General features: G+C 32.2%; 1 protein-coding gene across 1 annotated transcript; it reads right to left on the bottom strand.

The window, feature by feature from the left end:
- Positions 1 to 4,678: 4,678 nt before the first annotated feature.
- LOC126738639 (calcineurin subunit B type 2) lies at positions 4,679 to 18,658 on the bottom strand. The gene is made up of 5 exons (XM_050444060.1): positions 18,460 to 18,658; positions 18,227 to 18,266; positions 8,507 to 8,683; positions 8,297 to 8,418; positions 4,679 to 6,052 (listed from the first exon to the last, which is right to left on the bottom strand). Exons 1-5 carry the CDS (start codon positions 18,460 to 18,462, stop codon positions 5,882 to 5,884), a joined length of 513 nt encoding a protein of 170 aa, XP_050300017.1. The 5' UTR covers positions 18,463 to 18,658; the 3' UTR covers positions 4,679 to 5,881.
- Positions 18,659 to 21,425: the final 2,767 nt, after the last annotated feature.

Below are 21,425 nucleotides of genomic sequence, written 5' to 3'. Positions count from 1 at the left end.
ATGGGATAAACGGGTTTCGTAAAACTGGCATATTTCCATTTGACTCAGAGGTTTTTTAAGATGTTGACTTTTTGGCCGCTGAAGTAACCGATCAAATACCTAGTAAGACTGATGAAACTGTAGAAGATGTGGCACCAGGTTCCAATCCATGTAACCCATTGACAGATATATCCAATATAGCTTCTGATAATGATGCTAGTGATTCAAACGATCCGTACTTGAATCCTGAGCCTGGACCTAGCTCAAAACGAGATGAACAAATAAATTCATCTTTTTCAGTGACACCACAAGAATTTCAACCATTTCCAAAAATTCAAGGCAAGAGAAAGTTTTGTGGAAGTGCAGTCTTGACCAGCACGCCATACAAAATTGCGCTTGAAGGAAGTATCAAGAAAAAGGAAGTAAAAGAAAACACAATTAAAACAAAAAAGAGAAATGACAAGAAGACACTAAAGCAGAAGACGCCGAAAATGGAAATAAAATAAAAGAAAGCCTTTCCAACTATTTGGATTCGGAAGACGAGACAAATCCAACTTCTTCTTCAAGTCTTTACTGCTGTGAAGAATATTTTACATCAGTTGATGGTTGGGTTCAATGCAAAAAGTGTTTAGAATGGGCTCACGAATTATGTGCGGGTGTTGAAGAAGATGAAATGAATTTATTTGCGAACATTGCTCCGATGTTCCTTTAGCAGTAGCAAAAGTTCAGAGAAAGCTAAGGTTTTAAATACAGTTTATCTCGGTATTATACTGTCAGAGTTTTTTTTTTTAAGTTTTTTGTAGAAGGGATCGTTTTACCCCCAATACGCAGGTAAAATGATCCCTTTGCGACTTTTATGATTTTGTTAAATTTTTAAAAAGTAAATAATTTTTTTTTGTTAAAAGTGTGGTTTTATTAAGAAAAAATACTGTTTTATAGGCCTATTCTATCAAATTGAAGTTTAAAGATAATATTTTCCCATTTTGAAGTATTTTTTTCTTAGGGGGATCATTTTACCCTCCTCGCCCCTAAGATTATGTATTACATTAGATGGCAGTCATGTAGAACATTTAATGTATATACTTGGTTTTGTTTTAGTTTGTTATTGTATTTTTTTTCTAAATATATAACGATTTTCTATTTAGTTTAAAGCTGAAATTATCTAAACATTCTAGTGCCCACAAATTTTAAATCTATTAGGAATTTACACTTAAAACTCCCTTGCGGTTTACTTTTTCTTCCAGTATCGTATAAAATGCTAAAAAATTGCATTAATTTTCCAAGAAGACAAAGTTAATTCATTTTAAAATAATAAATTTAAGTAAAATAATTTTAATAATTGTTGAAGGAAATCAATTTGATCCTTTCAAAAATTATTATTATATTAAAAAATATTTACGCTAAATCCCTTAGCCTAGCCCCAATGGTATTAATTAATTTTTTCTTGTACGTCAAAAAATGCCCTCTAATGCGTAAATCACATTTCCAAATTTAAAAAAAAAATCTGCCTTGGTAGTAAAGTTATTTAAAAAAAAACTTTTTTTTTTGGAGAATTATTCTCTAAAGTTTGACACCCAGTATTTGGGTAAAATGGATGTTGTAAGAAGTGGGAAAAGATCATTAATCTAAACTTTCCCTCTTTTTGAGGTAAGATTTAAGAAGATTCGTGGATTGTCTCTGATGCTGTATTTTTTTAGCTTTCAGGCCAATATGTTATGATTGAAAAAAGTCGTCCATATTCTTAAAGAGACCTTCATATAACCATATCAAAACAGAACAACACAAAGTCTCATTCTCACAAAATTTTATTAATTAATTATACGTATTAAGTGGTGCCAAGAGTTTCGCTCCTAATGGCATCATCTGACCTAAAATGCCAACAAAACCAATAATTTCAATAAAGTCCCCGGGAATCAAAATAACATTATCGGTTAGATATGTATATTAATACTTTTTATAAAATTTGAAAATTGTATTGAATCTTTGATTGAAAATTCATTTCGAAAACTGTCCTGAGAGTAGCGTTAAGCCAAAAGGACAATCTAGTAGCTGACAAAAGAACTTTTGGACTTGATGAAATTTGCAGCTTTTAACTCTCTCTTCTACAGATTATTTAATTTACCTCTCTCGAATACAGCCTTTGAAAAAAAGAGTACGATATAATAGAATTCATAGCAATCAATAATAACTTCAATCTATCAAGTTTCAAAAAAACTATATCTCAAGTTTTTATTTAGTAGTAAAGTACAAACTTTCGTACCACATTGTCCATCAGAAGAAAAGGGAACCTAATAAAAATGTCAGATGTTTAAGTTACTTTGGCGATATTTCCCAATATATGGCAAAGTTCTTCAAATCTTTTAACATCCCAATCGCTTTTAAAACTAATTCATAAACCAAAATTTCAACAAGGGTACAAGAGCATCTAAGTCTGGTGATTAAGTTTAAAGACATCGACACTATCAAGATCAAGTTGGCCAATCCCTTATCGTCAACAGGGTATAATTTTTCCTTTCCCGATAACGTGGCAGTGGTTCATGACTGCCAGAAGTGCAAAAATAGAAAGAAAAGCGAATTTTGGCGTTAACGACGTGTAATTTTGAACCGGGCCTCATTTTTAATAACAGTAAAAATTAGTCTTGCTGTCTTAATAATAAGTAATGCTGTCTTGTGCGTAATACCGAAAAAATTGCACCAGTCTCAAAGAATTTCATCAGTTGGTCTTTCAAGTTAAGCTCAAAAACTTTTAATATGTTAGACAGGAGAGTAAATGCGTGGTACTTACTTATTATAAAAGTTGAGGTCGCCCTTATTGAAAACAGGAATGACTTGATCAGTGGCGAAGCGTGAACTTTTTTTTCGGGTAGACAATCAATAAAAATTGTTAATTAGAAAAAAATGTGTATTCAATATTATTCACTTTAATGAAATAGAGAATGAAAGCGCATTAAATATTAACTCAAAAAGAAAAATTATGTAAAGATATAAAAAAAAATATATTTATTACTAGCATAGAGATAGATGGATAAAAATAAATACTACTTTCAAAAAAACACAACTAAAATACAATTGCCAATATCGAACAGTCGTTCATAAATAACCACTTAAATATCCACTAAAAAAACCTTTTCTTATACACCCAAAAATAAATAAATAAATAATAATAAAAAATAAAAAAATTAATTTTATAGCACGCGCCCGCACCAATTAATGCCAAATGCAGATTCATCAAAACAAAACAAAACTGAAGATGTATTGCGGCCGACCAGATCAACCGTGTCCATAAACAATAACCCTCAACAGCATAATAAAATAGCTGGTCGACTTCGATAGACAAAAGCTCGAATGTCTTTCCCGCGAGTTAAATTTCGCAGACACTGATGCGACCGGACCTCTGTCACCTGCTTGATGCGTATTTGGTTCAATTAGATGCTCCAAATTTCGGAAGACAAATATCAATGTGTCTTTCTGGGTCTCGTATACATTAATTGGGTGTCAGCCCTGCACTTTTATTTTAATTGGTGCGTCAGGCCTTCGGATTAATCATTAGATGCTATATAATAATAGTAAGGAGAGCGACTACGTTCTGTGTTAATTTTTAAAAAAAATTAACTCAACAATTATATGAAATAATTACGTGATAAATTAATGACAAATAACTGGATAATTTTGGGTAGACAGTGTCTACCTTGTCTACTCATACGCTTCGCCACTGGACTTGATTGATGTTGCTATCTTAAAAAAAAACTTTTCTCATGGCACTTGTTCATTAAAACCTCACTGCGACTATATCTACAAAATGGAATAATATTCTTCCATCTTGGCCACTGGTTTTTGACTTTTTAGTTTATTAGAAATATTCACATCAGAAGTCTAAACTGGAGACAGAAAAAGAGTTATAGGATGATTAAATACTCTTTTCCGAGATTTCAGATTTGCTTATGATATTTTATATCGCAGTTTGTAAAATTTTTATTAACATTATTTCCTGCCTTTCTGTTATCCAGTTTAAAACGACCTTTATATATCTCCAGATTCTTTTTTTATTGGGTTTTTCTGTAAAGTATTTAAAATCCCCCACACTGTTTTCAACTTGTAAACGTGATTTTTTTACCCATTTCACTTTTGTGACAAATCTTTAGTTTTGCTTTGAATTCTTTATTTAACTTCTAATCGTTTGTCTTTTTGCCATCACTAAACGATAAGGGCTGATTCTTCAAAGAAACCAGTTCAGGAGGGAGAAAACTACTCCGTTTCTTGTACCAACGAAATACCTTAAAAGGGAAACTCATAAATATATAACAAAGCAACTCCAAAAAAGTATTAGAGACTTCCTCAGAAGTCGAGTTACATTGTACAGATGAGAAACTTCCAGCCTTAATGTCGCAAAGTTAACAACTTAAGCTTGAAAAGAATACATCAGGCCTTGGTGAGAAAATTGTCAATTTATGAACAAGAATGTCCTGCGATTCTTGTAGGTTCCTTAATATAAAATTAAAAAACAATGGCATTAAAACAAATTAGCTGATCACATCAAATATGCAAGTCAAAATTAGTAACTAAAAAATGAAGATTAAGGTCACTTCTTACTATATAACATCTTTAAGTCTTTTTTTCCACAAAGTAACCGGACATTTCATGCCTATAAGGTATACTATAGACACGTAAAGAAGGTTTTTACGATAATGAATCAGTACAATTAAGAGAGGTAAATAATATTTATTAAACATAAACGAGAATATACAATCACGCATGAGTGTAACACTACATCAAAAACTGCTTAATTATATATAGATTTATCATGTACCAAACATAACGGCTTCAATCAACAACCCGACCAGCTTTCAATGAAAATATTCGTTAAACCAAAACAATCATCGAAATAAAAAGCGCAACTGACAAACGTTGGCTTTTAATTTCGGGTGATTCGGCGCACATTTTTAATCACATGGCAAGTTTTTTAAATTTTAAAATTAAATTTCCAAATAAACAGTCTAAAAAACTTGTCTGATTTAAAAAGATAATCAGATTGTAACAGCCAACTTCGTCGACAGACCTTCGACTCACCCATCGAAAGTCAATGTTGAAGTTAAGCTGGGTAAATGGCAGCCATAATAATTTCATATATATATGTATTTGGGATAATAGTTTAATAAAGAGCTAAACACACAACACCTAGCGTAATCAAAATGACAGCCAATTTGAATCAATGTAGGAAAAATACACATCAATAGGGGCTAGATGGTTATATATACGATTTTGCTTACATTAATCAAACTACGATGAATATTGATTAGAATCTAAATAAATAGAACACAGTTGTATGAATCTAAAATTTTTCTATTGTTCGATTTAATCCTTGACTATGCAGTTGTGTATGATAATTTTTGTGACTAGTTCTGAAATTGTTGAATTTTAGCAATCCTAGAGTAAATCGAGCAAAGAAAAATTCACTTCATTATAAGTAATTTGTCCTTTAAAATCCTAATTTAAAATTAGTAACAATATTAATTAACAAGTTTTTAGTGCAGGTTGATGTGAAATAACCTTAAACCTATCCACACGTTGTGGCATGAAAAAGTGATTTCTTATAAATAGTATTAAATTATTATATCAGATTATTTATTACACCACAATAAACCAATATCCTAGCAAGCTAAATAGCAGCGCACAACAATGCATGAAAACATTGTATGCAATAAGAACACCATTTATATATATTAACATAATTATGACTAGAACAACCCTAATTACATAGACACTGGCTTAAATTTAAATAAGATGATGGATCTTTTTATAACATAATGTATAAATAAAGGATTTCTACTAGTCTACCGAAGTTTATGCATGCTAATAAGTTTTGCAGAGTGTATTTCGAGTATAATATAAATCTAAGTGCAATTTAAACGTCGACAACCATCTTTTTATGAATGTCCGTGTTACCAACAACATTGCAAAATTCCTCGAATGATATTTTACCATCTTCGTCCTTGTCAGCGAAGAGGATGGTTTTATCCACTATTTGTTGAAGTTGAGTGTCTTTCAGGTTGTTGCCAACCATCATTTTTAAAACCTGAAATGGCATCGATTAAAAGATATTTCAATATTCATACAGGGAGTCCGACGATGAAAGGCAATCGATTTCTCAATAGTACTCAGTTAAAATGCGGTATAGCTAGTTCTATATAAAACCGGCAACGTCATTGCTATCTTAAATGGATCACCCTGTGATGTAATTTTTTAATACAAAATGCTAAATTTAAAAAACGGTGTAAATCATACTTATAGGGTATCTCGAATTTTATGTAGTATATAAAATAGATAACACACAGAGTGTTTCAGAAGCAACTCTATATTCAAGCTTAATTAATGTTGATTTAAACTTTAAAACAACTTAAAATGTTTATTTTTCCAGAAATCGATCACCGCAGTTTAGCGTGACCTGTATATATACTAAAAAACATTCACTTGCAAAACGGTCTTAATAAAATGTATCCTCAACGGTACCAGTTTTAAGTTCTAAAAATGTTCTTTTTCCTTAATAACATAAAAAAACATATTATTATTATAATATTTGCTTTCTTGTAATGTGGTCCGTTTTTTTAATTACTTAACTAACTTTCTAAAATAGTGGTAGATTGTACCCACTTGGGATTTGCCTCTTTAATGTTAGGCGGAAGCCGTTCTAATGTTTATAGTTTGAACAGTTGAAATAGATGATCGTTTTTGTCCAAGGTGACGAATGTACGAAGAAGCAGGCAAGCGATTGAGACAACACAATGAATATATGGTACATTGTTAGGTAATTTCATCAATAATATATTACTGATTGGTTTTTACACTAAAGTTTAGTTTTTGGATTATTGATAAATAAGTTAAAAAAAACATGCTCAGAAATAGATAATACGCATTTAAGAGATGAAGCAGCCCTAATGAGAATTACTCAGGGGTTTCTTAAAACTTAAAAACCATCAAAATCAAGAAATTTAGCTCGGAACGAATTTATGCCACCTAAAAGTCTAGATTGAGAGTAGTATGAATATTTGGGATGTAATTTGATTGAATACATAAAATATCAATTGGAAATACAAGCGTATTCATTCATATTTATTCATATTTTTCATAAAATTTAAATTACCAATACCAAAGCTATTTGAATATAAATTATTTGTTGTTGAGGTGGTATGCATAAAATTTTAAAAAATCTAATTTTCCATTTTATAGTAAAATCAAAACTGCCATTGTCCTTATTTTAAACTTAAAACAAAGAATTTACAGGGCTCTGTTCTGCTTATCTTTCTGATATATTGCGGAACAAACTAATCCTTACCATGGCAAACCACCACATATTTACAGGCTTCCTAAAATACAGAATAAAAGGGATTCAGAATTTGCCAAATTGATGTTGACTATTAACCCGCCAGCCTACAAGGCAACACGGATTCCGTTGTATGGATTTCAGATCATTTCGTCTCCTTCAGGCCACTAACGTTAGACCCACCGATAAGCTTGCAAGCTTTGATGTTGAGTCTTTATAAAAATGTGCTTTTCAGAGAATCCCTTAACATCATCAGGGAAAGACTCAGACAGGGAGATCAAGGAAACAGCCAAACATATACATAGCACGGTTCCAGGCGCATGCTATAAGGACAGTTCAAAGTAAACTACAAACCAATCCCAAGTAAACTAATAAAAAAAAACTATTAGTAAAGCAGAAGAGATAATAAGGATACAGCAACTAGAGGATCCTACAGGAGTTTTAACGATTCCGTATATCTTAAGGAACTTCGGAGAAAATTTTTTGAAAGAATTGCCAGGAGAAATTCCGCATCAAGGCTACCTATTCGAGATCAAGAACTGCGTTTGCAAGTGTACTCCTGTGAATGTGAAGAGTCAAACATAGGCGAGACAAAGCGACCAGTGGAAGTGTGAACAAAAGAAATTCGAACGCTTGGCCCGATGGGAACAACAAACATTGAAAGAAGAAAATATTCCTGGAAGCAATTTACATCACGCCAAACTTACTGTCAGGATACTGCAAGATCTAATGCGCTTCACGCATGATCAGACGTCACATATGTGCTAAACACGTCTAGTATCTAAGCCTACAGAATAGTTGTTGTAAGTGTACACTTAATGATGATTGGAATCACTTCCCAATAAAAAAACATGGTGCTTTATTTGATATAAAGGAGGCTTTACAGAGACTGTAATAGCTTTATGATATTTTTCTTAGTTATTTTCTGCAGTTTAGATATTATTATTCTCTAACCTGTAGTTTTTATAGTTGTAGAAATAATGCATTGTGCAATATTACCTGAAACAACTCCCCGTTAGAAATATACCCATCATTATCCATATCATAAATTCTGAATGCAAATCTTAGCTTTGACAGCTTGTCACCTTTAACACTAAACTGTGACACTCCTTGAATAAATTCTGAAAAGCCAAGAGGTATGTAGTTAATAATAACATTGTAAACATATTTCTGAAAGAGACAAGTTGAAATGCTTAATAAAATACTGACCTTTAAAATCAACTTCGCCATTACCATCTGCATCAAATATATCAATAACCCGCTGGACTAGGGGATTCTGTTGAAGCTCTGGCAATGACATAAACTCGTCAATGCTCAAAGCCCCAGAATTATCAAGATCTAACTTCCTAAAGCGTTTTCCCAAACGTCGTATTTCATCTGCGTCAACTGAAAAAAAAATGCTTTTCTATATGAAAATTATATTATACAATTACACAAATTTTAAAAAACACGCCAAATTAAAAAAAAGTGCAGACAACGTGTAATGAGACATGTAAGATTAATAAAATAACTATTTATTTTACTAGACACCTAATTTTTGTTCTTGTTTCATTTTCCGATAAGTAGGTATAAAATATTAGAATGTTGTATTTTTCTGGCACTGATTAGTTTTTCAAAAGTCTCTTATCTGCAATATAAGGTAGCACTCTAAATTATTGGCATGAAAAAGTTGGGTGGTGCGTCGCCGAGCGGAACATAGGAAAACCCATGTAAATTTTAAGGGCGTCAATTATTGGCTTCCCTGTACATTTTATAGAAAAAATGTAAGATAACTTTTTGAAGAGACCAATCTGGCAAACCCTTGTGCAAAGTTTCAAAAAATTTTATTAAGCGAATCTTGATTTATTCAATTAAATGTAATTGCAAAATTAGCAAATTTTTGGTTCAGAAAAAACCAAACGGGCACCAGCAAAATGAATATTGTCACTGACGTGAGGAAAAGTGTCAATAAATCAGTGACAGTCGATATTTGAAAACAAGTATGAATTATTCAATCGACGAAAAAATAGCCATAATTAAGTAGCATTATGCGGGAAACAGTTTTAGAGCAGTATCTGAAATGTTTTCAGTTTAGTTCCCCACCAAGCCCATTCCGTCCATTTTAACTATTAAACGTATTGTCAATAAGTTTGAGTCCAAAGGTACCGTAAATGTTCAACTCAGGATATCGAAAATATAGCCGAAGTAAGAGAGAACAGAGATCTTAATATTCTACTGAGTGTGGAGGAAAACAAGATGGTTAGTATGAGGGTTCTTGGGCAAGAGGTAAATAAACATCATACAACGGTATTGCGCACTTTAAAAAAACACAAATATTATTCGTATAAATTCGAAAAACATCAAGAGCTGCAGGAAGGAGATGAAGAGCGAAGAATGGCATTTTGTTTTGAAATGATGGAAAGAGCAAATAATGATAGGAATTATTTAAGAAATATTTGTTTTACCGATGAATGTACATCCGGTATTGGAGCCAAGAAAATGAACATCGCTTTGTTCATACTCGGACACAATATCCCCAAAAAACAAATGTATTCGTGGGAATTATCGGACACCATCATTGGACCCTTTTTTACGGACTATAACCTAACAGCTGAAACCTATTTGGACTTATTTCAATATCAAATTGGACCCGCCTTGGAAGAAGTTTTTCAGGAAGATCAAATGATACCAAATCTGGTACCAAATGGATCCGGCCCATAATGCCCGTCTGGTTAGAGAGTGCTTGGAAAATGCTTTCAACGGCAATATTATTGGACCACGGTACCGGATACTTTGGCCAGTCAGGTCACCTGATCTTTCACCAAATGACATCTTTTTGTGGGTGTCATTTATAAAAGTGTAAAATTTGAGAATCTAAACCAGTTACAAAACGCTGAACGAGGGTTTGCCAGATTGGTCTCTTCAAAAAGTTATCGTAAATTTTTTCTGTAAAATGTACAGGGAAGCCAATAATTAATCTATGTTCCGATCGGCGATGTACCACGCGGTTTATTGTATGGTATATATATATATAGTATATATTATATAAGTATTTCATGTATAAATTATTTAGATATGTTACTTAAACGCACGCTCTTTTACGTACTCATCTGTTTCACAGGAAATTGGCTTATTGTTCCATTTTTTTAAATTAAGCTTTAAAAAGTTAAACTTGCATATAGTAACCATGGAAAAACAATTTCGAATTTTGTTTTTTATTTGCCCATGGTCAATTAATTTTTTGCAATTTCTCCATATTTAGATTTTTATAACTGGGTCACCTGATATAAAAATTCTTATCTGTTTTCAATGGCTGATTGGTAATTCTTATACAAGTTAAGCTTAGTAATAAAAATACACAATTTTGAATACCACACTCTGTTAACTAAAAATTTTAAAACATAACTAATAAAGTTAAAAATACATTAACTTACTATATACAGTGCATTTTTTTTATCTTGGGTCATAGGGTTTTACGTGTAATATTTTCAACCCCATTTCAGAACCTGTTCTATTTAATCGATAGGATTGAAACTTGGAACAAGTAAAGTTTAAGTTAACAGACTTTAAAAAATCCCATTATTTTGCAAAAAAATTTGCGAGAAACCTATTTAAAATACGTTTTTCTGATGAAAAAGTTTGCTTTTTCTGCACCTCATAACCTTCATTACCTTTACACTTCAAAGCAGGTAGACAAATATCTGACAGTGACACAAAATAATTTCCTCAAAATCTCAAAAATATATTTTCAAAAATCAACAATAAACAAATAAAACCTTTCAAATAAATTGTTCAAAGTGACCTCCAAATTGAGCCAAACAAAAGCCCAGACAGTTGTAGAAATGTCTTTTAACATTTAGGAGCTGCCGGGGAGTAATGGTACGCGAAGCATCGATAATTCTATTACGAAGTTCTTCGATATTGTTGGGTCTGCCTCTAACAATATCAAACACTTTCTGATGAAAAAGTTTGCTTTTTCTGCACCTCATAACCTTCATTACCTTTACACTTCAAAGCAGGTAGACAAATATCTGACAGTGACACAAAATAATTTCCTCAAAATCTCAAAAATATATTTTCAAAAATCAACAATAAACAAATAAAATCTTTCAAATAAATTGTTCAAAGTGACCTCCAAATTGAGCCAAACAAAAGCCCAGACAGTTGTAGAAATGTCTTTTAACATTTAGGAGCTGCCGGGGAGTAATGGTACGCGAAGCATCGATAATTCTATTACGAAGTTCTTCGATATTGTTGGGTCTGCCTCTAACAATATCAAACACTTTTGATGATAGATAGCCCCAATAAAAGTTACCTAAAGGCGAAAGATCGGGGCTTCGCGCCGGCCATTTAGATGGCCCAAAACGTCCAATCCAGCGTCCTGGGAACGTGGCATTCAAAAACTCGGTAACAGTCGCTGCACTATGAACGGGGGCTCCATCATGTTGAAAAATTATCCTGCCATTATGAACAGCATTTCCTAATGCGGGAATGACCTGCACCTGAAGTAATTCTAAATATTTTGCAGTATTCAGGCTACCCTCTATGAAAAATGGTCCAATTATTCGATCTCCAAGAATTCCTGCCCACACGTTAAGTTTCTGTCTTGTTTGGGTATGCGTTTCCTGGATGACGTGAGGATTTTCTCGCGCCCATATTCGAGTATTTTGTTTGTTGACTGTACCATTTGTACAGAAAGTACTTTCGTCTGAAAATAGTATTTTGTTTGTAATTGTGGGGTCGTTGTTAATTCGTTCCATCCACTGGTCACAAAACTGCATTCTAAGAAAATAATCATTAGGCAAGAGTTCTTGAACATTTCTAAGTTTAAAAGATTTGTATTTTTCTTTTCTGATTGCCTTATAGCAACTACTCCTACTTTTTCCGGTAACTTCAGCAAACTGAGTAAGACTATTTGTTGGATTTTCTTCAACGGCCAAGCATACCTCCATTTTAAATTCTTCGTCTACTACAGTTTCGGTTCATTTTCGTTTTAAGTGAGAACTGGCGATGCATCCAATCGTAATAAATTTTTCATGAAACCGTTGTATAGTTGATCTAGACGGGACGGGACGGTTAGGATAAGACACGGCAAAATTATCTACCACTTCTTGCGCCGACATTCCTCTAATGTAGTTTGAAACCATCTCAATACGTTCCTCCGTAGCGTAAACCGACATTTTAAAGAGTTTTTGAACAATTTCAATGGAGCAATTTAAAAATTATTTTGTGTCACTGTCAGATATTTGTCTACCTGCTTTGAAGTGTAAAGGTAATGAAGGTTACGAGGTGCAGAAAAAGCAAACTTTTTCATCAGAAAAACGTATTTTAAATAGGTTTCTCGCAATTTTTTTTGCAAAATAATGGGATTTTTTAAAGTCTGTTAACTTAAACTTCACTTGTTCCAAGTTTCAATCCTATCGATTAAATAGAACAGGTTCTAACATGGGGTTGAAAATATTATATGTAAACCCCTATGACCCAAGATAAAAAAAATGCACTGTATAATACATTGCACAATAGGTTGGTTTAAAGATCTAGTGCTAAAATTATATTATTATCTATTTACACTATATGATATAAAATACTACAGTTTGTGACAGCAAATTATTCAAATCTCATCAGATATCTTTTAATAGATTGAAGCTTAATAATTATCACCATACAGGTTTATGACACTGTACATACATACATGAGACATGTCTAGAATGTTCTTCTATTTAAAATAAAAAGCCGGTATTTGCTGGTACAAAGTCTACAAGGTATCATACCTTGTAGACTACGAGCTACTTGAGACTACTAGTACGAGCGCTTAAGTTTGCGTGTTACGTCACAATAATATTAAAATAGTTACCATTACAGGGTGATCAAATTTTAAGAAAAAATCTTATTTTTCACAATAAATGTGACAACCCTGTAGATATTTTTCTGAAGATTAGTAGGTAGTTTTTATGCATCTAGCACTATTTTTTAATACATAATTTAATTTTGTATAAGCTCGTAGTCTACAAGGTATCATACCTTGTAGACTACAAGCTACAAGGTACGAGCTACTTGAGACTACTAGTACGAGCGCTACTAGTAGTCGAGCGGATAGGGGTTTATTGCGTAAACTTGCTAATTTTGAGGCCCTCTACAACCCCTCCGAGTTTGTCCCACTAATTATGAAACACCCTGTATATCCAACCATTGTCTAAAAAAATATAAAAATATTTAAAATTAATGAAATTTTAACTATTTTAAAAAACCACTTTTTGATCTTTCTGGTGGGAAAGTAGATTTACCTGATTTTTCAATAGCAGTTTACAATAAAATCATAAATTATAAAAATATTTGAGACATCTTTTGTAAACTTAACTTTTAATAAGCTGTTTAACTTACCTGTCTAGCACAATCAAAAAATAAAACTTGCAAAAATTATTTTAATCTTATTATTAATTTATGAAGGTTGTAGTACCAAATCTTTAACACAAAATGGCTGCCTGTTATTGTTAGACTAAACCATTTGATAGTACAGAAATGTCGACAATTAACACAACTAGCCTGTTTCTTAAATATGTATGTGTGATAAGTCATTAAACGATTAATTATTACACTATGGTATCCATGTGAACAAAAGATGAAGTAGTGAAAAGTTGCTGAAAGTTGGTTTCATAAATTTTATATCATTATAATGCAGGGTGAAAAAAATAGTCTTGAAAAAGTGCAATTTACTTTGATCTACAGATTAAAATAATGAATATAAAATACCATACAGAGAATATCAGCTTATTCCAGCTTAATTTAAATACTGTACACATTGAATATGTATTTGCCATGATTACTATTGATCAGTACAAGCTCTTAGTTGGCTGCATATATATTCCTCCTGCCTCACCCCCATGTATATATGATGAGTTCTGCAGTTTATTAGATTACATTCTGAATAATAATACCTGATACCCACATATAAAAACCACCAATCTTGGCTTATTATATATTACCCCTATAGTACCAATAAGTTGGGGGCTGGAGTTGATGGATGGCATTCCACTTTATTTTATTAAGAATTGCCAGTGTATTCTATCTAGTTTGCTATCTAAAATATTGAATATATCCTTGTCAGCAGATACATTTCCCAACATCTGGAAGGTAACTAATGTTACTCCTATACATAAGAGTGGAGACAAAATAGAGAGAAAGAAAGAAAGAAAGAAAAGGTGCTATATTATGTAAGACAAAACAAAATCTTGTGTACAAGCATCCTAAAAACTAAAAAATTCCAAATTCACTTTAAATTTCAAATTTCAAACAAACATAACATCTAAAACATTTTACCATAAAATTTACACACATTACCAAAATTAATTATAACAAAACAGATTGAAAAAAAAAAGAAAAAAAAGCATCTTTTTGGTAAATTTGATTAAAAAATAAGTAAAGCTGTCAATAAAACAGAATTTAGAGGAAGTAAATTAAAATATTTAATAGGAAACAACACTAAAATGATGTCAGAGCACAGGTCAAAAAGTATCATTAAAAAAATCGTCAAGGCTATAATATGCCCTGGATAATAAAAGTGATTTTAATTTCTTTTTGAATTTCTTAACTTCTAAAATTTGTCTGATACATAGAGAAACATGGTTGTAAATTTTTTTGCAAAGGTATATAAGTGAGTTCTTGGTGAGGGAGGATGTAGGGATTGGTAAGGGAAAATCGTTAACCTGATGAGTCATATGACCAGTGTTAGAGGGAGGTTTAGGACATTTGTGAATAAGAGTAGCTGTTTCTAAGATAAAAAGAGAAAAAAAGAGTTAGGATTTTTTAAGATATAAAGAGAGGCTTACAAGAATCTCTTAACCCAGCAGAACATACATATCTAACTGCATTTTTTTGAATCACAAAAATTATGTTTAATACTCAATACTTTTAGACTCAATAAGAGAAAAGTACACTGAACGTGCAACTACCCCTCCCAGCTCATGTCCCGCCATTCTTACTGCAAAGTATCCAGAGGATAATTTTGATGCAAGATTTAGGATATGATCTTCGAAGCGAAGGTGACCATCAATGGTAATACCAAGGAACTTACAGCTTTCTTTTTATTGCAAGGGGGAGTTTTCACTAAACATAAGGCCCTGAACATCACAGATAAATCCCATGATAAAGGTTTTGCCCACATTAAATACAAGCCTGTTTGCAGCACACCTCTCTGATAAAATCTTAAGATCCTTAAAAACCTGGGCTCTAACATTATCAGAATCTCTATGATTCCATAAAATGGTGGTATTATCAGCAAACTGAACCACTTTGCCCTGCAGTTTTAATAAACCCAAATCATTCACATAGAGCAAAAATAATAGTGGTCCCAACACTGAACCCTGAGGTACTCCAGTTTTAAGGGATCTGGAATCGGATAAACATCCAGATACTATAACTCTTTGGGTATGATTAGATAGATAGGATTCCAGCGATTGCAATGCCACACCTCTAAAGCCATAATTATTGAGCTTAGACAGCAGTATTCCATGATCTACACAATCAAATGCCTCGGATAAATCGCAAAACACTGACGCCGCGGACTCCAGAATTTAAGGACACATAGACACTCTCAAAAAAGCCGAAAACAGCGTCATGAGTCTCTTTTCCCGTTTGAAATCCAAACTGATTTGCACATAAAATGCAATTATGTTGCAAAAAAGACAAAATTCTGATTTTTGCAAGCTTTCCAACTATCTTGGAGAGGGTAGACAATATAGAAATTGGACAGAAACTACAAGGCTCACTCAAATCTCCACCCTTATAAAGAGGGATAACCACTGACTCTTTCAAACATGCTGGAAAGATGCCATTATAAAAGGAATTGTTTATGGCAAAAGCTAAGGCACTCAATGCTGAGTCAGGCAAAAGGAGTAGTAATTTTGATGATATTCCATCAGCCTCAGCTGATTTATGGTTTTTTTAGCTTTTAATTGCATCTTCAATGTCAGTGAGGCTAACAGAATAAAAGAAAAAAGAATTTTGAACTGACACTTGTTGAATATAATGCAAAGGATCAATATTAGTATTCACATCCTTGAGCAATAAATGAGGAATATTACAGTAATAATCATTTAAACTATTTGGTCTTCTTTTGGTTCTCAAACTTCCTTGTGAGAATGCCTGAAGTCATTTATAATTGACCAAAATTCTCTCTGCCTATTTGAGGACACATTCAAGCAGTCACTATAATATTTAACCTTTGCTGCTTTTATCGTCTTTCTGTATAGACTTTGATATTTCTGATGATAAAGAATAATGTTTGCATTAGTTGTATACTTGCACAACTTAGCCAAAAAACGGAGGTTTTTAGCTGAAGTTCTGAGGCCTGCTGTGACCCATGGTTTTCTATTTTTAATTTTAAGCCTCTTTTTAGGACACTGATTGATCTTGTCACATAACACATGAAATAACAAAGTAAATGGGTCAGGAGCCATTTCAACTGCATTCCAATTAACCAAAGCTGTAGTAGAAGAAAAAGCATTGAAATTTGCTCTGCTGAAAATTCTTCCTATATAATGAGATGAAGGAAATACAGTGTTGCATGGAATCCTAGCGAGAACGGCTTCATGGTCAGAAATACCAGATGAGAGTACTCTACATGACACATCATTTAAATAAATGTGGAGAATTAAAGAGGTATTTCTAAGTTGTCAATCTTTGGCAAAATTTTTGAACAAATTATTCATCAGAAAACATATCTGGCTTTTTTCTACAGCCCAACATGGCTTTATTCTTGGTCACTCTACTGTAACCAACCTGCTAGCATATGAACATATCTTGTTAAGAGCCTTGGAGAAATGATGTTAGGTAGGGTAGAGTATAGAGTTAGATGTTAGGGTAGATGCCATATATACAGACTTCCCCAAGGCTTTTGACAGGGTATATCATCAATTGTTTTTAGGTAAATTTGAGAGCTTGGAAGTTCATGAACCTCTTCTTCAATGGATTGCTAACTATCCTAGGTGTTATTTTTGACCAAAGTCTTTGCTTTGACCTGCACATTGATCACATATCGGACCATGGTATACAGCTTCGAGGTTTTGTTAAATGCATACTTGCAGATTTTACTAGTTTATAATGCTTTAAATTTATATCCTGTTTCATTGTAGGATTATGGGTCTAGTCTTCAAGCTATGGGGTCTATAAAACCAAAATTAAAAAGGTTCAAACAAATATTTTAAGTTTTGTTGCTTTAAAGCTTGATTCTTCATTGAATTTTATAAATGAGCACACAAAATTATTTAACAATTAGATATATTTATTTAGATCTTGTTCTATTCTAAATAAGAAAATCATTAATTCCTTGACTGGTACGCCAGAGCTTTAAGGTGTTATGGGATTTTCTGTACCCCAAAGGGTGCTTCACATTCACTCTTTTTAATGAGAAACATTTCAAAACAAACTATGCATTTAATTCCCAATTAGCCAGAATGTGTAAGGAAGTGAATTTGCTGCTGGAAAGTAGGTGACATTTTTAAACTTCATTTAAGAGTAAAGTCAAAATATTTTTAAAGACTATATTATAAATGTTTTTTTTTTAATTATGTTTGACAAGTGTGAATATCGTAATCAAGTCTGTGATTGTTGTGTTGATTGATTGAAATGGTGATATCAGTGTTAATAAACTATTATTATTATTATTGTTATATCATGCCAAATGAAATAGAGAAACCTTAAGATGTTGCTAAAAAATCAACAATTAATATATCATTGTAAAAATAAAATATAATATCTGTAATCTCTAGTTGCTCAAATATGGGAGTGTTGATTTAACACTATCAAACTAGCTTTAATTGCTTTTATTTGGGCATTTCTTGAAATGCTTCTATAATTTTTCCTATATTATTTTTATATATTTCTCTCAATAATTTTAGACAAAACTGCTATTTTTTTTTTAAATAACAGAAACATTACAGCAAATTAACTTACAATTAGAACATAGTTCCATGGGCAGGGAGCTCTCATTACCCTAGAAGAAAAAGACAAGCAATTAGCAGTTTTAGATACACTTCTATGAATATTTAAATCAAATAAATAAAAACAAGAAAATATTTATTAAGTTGTTTTAGAAATCTAAAACTGGGATATTGGACATAAAAAATAATAAAAAATACACTCAAGGTGGTGCTATAAATACAAATCAAAGGGTGTGAGCTACATACCATTTTGATAAGGGTAAATAAAGTCGAACTCTAAGAACTTGAGGATTAGCCGTTGGTAAATGGTCCCCTTTTTCTATTTAGCCAAAAAGGTCGAATAAGCGAAACCAGGAATTTAGTTATTTGACTGCAAAATGAAGGGGAACGGGTTGGATACTGGATTTTCTAATTTTGACGTTCTGTTTTTCTTTTGGGTTGTCACTTTGCCATAAGTGACATTGACAGCTTAGGGAGTGACAAGAGGCTAAAAGTCGAGAAATGCCGCTGTTGTCGGATTGTTAGCTAAGTTTGCTCAATCAAATTAACTTTATTCATTTCCAGGGCCTTTTTGGGCGATTTACAGAATACTGAAAAGTTTTTACTCCGCGACAAATAAATGGCGGTAAGAAAGCAAAATTCTTCTTCTTCCTTCGTGTTTTCTGAGTTTCCTCAGGTTATGGTCTAAGTGGCTGTTGCTATTCAAACCAATTTCTGTGTCCTCGGCTCCAGTAAGGATAGGAGTTCTCAGTTTCGGGGCACAGAAGTCTGCCTCTATCACGATGCATCTGACTTCATCCCGACTGGATACCGGCGTGAATAGGATAAGATGACCACCGGCTATTTGTTGGGAAGCGGTCTGGGAATTGGTTTTTAGCGAAAGGAAAGGATAAAGAACATAACCAGGTGTTGACTGGGTGAAAGCTGAATCTGAAGTCTGAAAGCGACATCACCTTCTCAAGACTACACGAACTGTCAAGCATATGATAGGGCAATTTCTCATAGTTTCTTAGCTTGCAAAGGCTTTCTTTTTATTTTTGGCGAAAAAGTAACTTTTATTACTTAACATTTGCAAAAAATCTTAAAATTGATTTGAGTGAGTTCCGAAAGTTACCTTATCCAAAAACCTAAATTTTGGGAAATCACATAAAAGCGGCACCTTTTAACCTGTTTGGTGAAAATGTCTAGCTAAGTTTATAAAAATACAAAAAAAATCACAAATTAATTATTTATTGGTAAAAATAAATTCATCCACTGGAAGTAAAGATATTTATTTTAAATAAAATGGATAAGAGTCTGTTACAAAATCATGAATAAGAAAGAAGCACTAACAAACTAAGACTTCATAAATGATAAGGAGAGCAGTTATGCCTATTATTACTACAAAAATAAAACTTAAAATTACAAAAAAATTAGAACATGTCATTAAAAAATTAAATTTAAAAATTTAAGCTATTAAAGTATCTTCTTAAATAGGTATTTCATTTAAGTCTTCCTCTTGTTTTTCCTCATTTGTTTCGTTCTTCGGTACCTTGTTGTGTAGCATTGCAATTTATTGAGTTTTTGCCAAGTCACTCCAAAATATTGCTCAGCAGCTTATCAACATCTTTTAATTTCTCTGGTTTAACTCTAGATGAAAGGTTATTTGGTACAAAATGAAAAGATTTGCTCTTTTTAAGAAATGGCTTAAAACATCTTAAATCGCTCTTATAAGTAGCATCGCACCTAGTAGTACTCTGTTATTAAGATAATTTTTTCAAAGATTTTTTGAGAGAATCATTCTTTTTGCTACAGCAACAAGATGTAACTTTGGGCTTTTTCACATTTGCTGCAACCGAAGATTTAAAATCAAGGACTGGAACATCTTGCCCCAAAAGTTTTCCTTCTCCGTATTTGAAAGAAAATTAAGTTAAGAGGAATTTTCACTAAAATAATATGTAAATAGAAATAATTTTTAGCTTTTTTGACATACAAGTAAATACAAAAAAAAATTAACATTGGAAATTGGTTTAAGTTTTAACCGTAAATAGAGACATTTTATTAAATTTTCATCTTAGGGAACTTACATTACTTTTTTCTAAGAGTTCTTTCTCTAAAGCATCTTTATTTCGTAACTTTCATCTTCCTTTCCGTTCACTTTATGTAAAAGTACCAGAATCCATTAGTTACACAAACTAAACAATATTCTTATTAAAAATAATAATAAATATGCTTAAGAAAGTCCTTTTTACAAGCTCTAATTATTAACCAAAACGTAATTATGTTCATCACGTGCAGCAAGGGATAACAATAAAATGACGAGAATTGGCGCCAAATTTTGACAGATGGGATAAGGCGAGTTTTGCTGCAAACGCGTATAACGCGTATGCTGCAAACGCGTATTATACCAGGATAAAAAGATTTTTGAACATAATATGAAATTTCATAATGCCAAATATAAGGGATAAAATATTTATAAAATCTTAATAGAGGGCCTGAGAAATAATAACATGTTCAAAATTAAAAATTTTCGTTTCTGCCCTGTATTTCAGGAACAAAAGTAATACAAGGTCGCGAAAACCTATAGCTCAAAAAATGACAGATACCCTGTAATCTTATCAAAAATGGGACGCAGTGTACAGGGTCTTTCCCTGTATATTGACTACCCCTCTACAGAGGTTGGGTAAAAAGTAAAAAAAAAATTATACAAAATTTTTGGGGTTTTACTTAAAGTTTGTGGTGATAAATTATAAACAATAGGCATAGAATTATAATGCGTCTAATAAAAATTGCAATATTGCTCAGATAATAATAAATAATAATAATAATAAATTTATTAGCAATAAATAGCATTATTGCATATACTATACAATCATAGTAACATATATCCATAAATATATATTTTTTGTAAAGCACTTAGCTGAATGAACAGCTGTATGTGCCGATATAAATTTACATAAATCTATTATAACTTATTAGAGTGTATTCAAATAATACAAATTTTAATACATTTCTAATTGTATCATTATGAACTAAAACTAAACCTACATCAATTCTATACATATACAGGGTGTCCGGAAAAAGGAAGCCAATCCGCCGGCCACATATAGGGTAGACCAAAATAATGCGACTTTCGTTATGCCATATATATATAAGAGTATATAAGATTCATCATATCTAATCCATATCCATATATCCATATATCTTATATCCATATATAAGAGTCATCTTAT

The sequence above is a fragment of the Anthonomus grandis genome, chromosome 7, assembly GCF_022605725.1.
Source record: "Anthonomus grandis grandis chromosome 7, icAntGran1.3, whole genome shotgun sequence".
Lineage (NCBI taxonomy): Eukaryota > Metazoa > Arthropoda > Insecta > Coleoptera > Curculionidae > Anthonomus > Anthonomus grandis.
Note: the sequence above shows the minus strand (reverse complement) of the source record. Positions and strands in the feature narration are given on the sequence as shown.

Coding starts and splice junctions, on each gene's coding strand:
- LOC126738639 (XM_050444060.1), bottom strand. Junction 8,684..18,226: donor CATGGAACTATGTTCTAATT/GTAAGTTAATTT, acceptor TTTTTTTTTCAG/TTGACGCAGATGAAATACGA. Junction 6,053..8,296: donor CTAACGGGGAGTTGTTTCAG/GTAATATTGCAC, acceptor ATGCCATTTCAG/GTTTTAAAAATGATGGTTGG.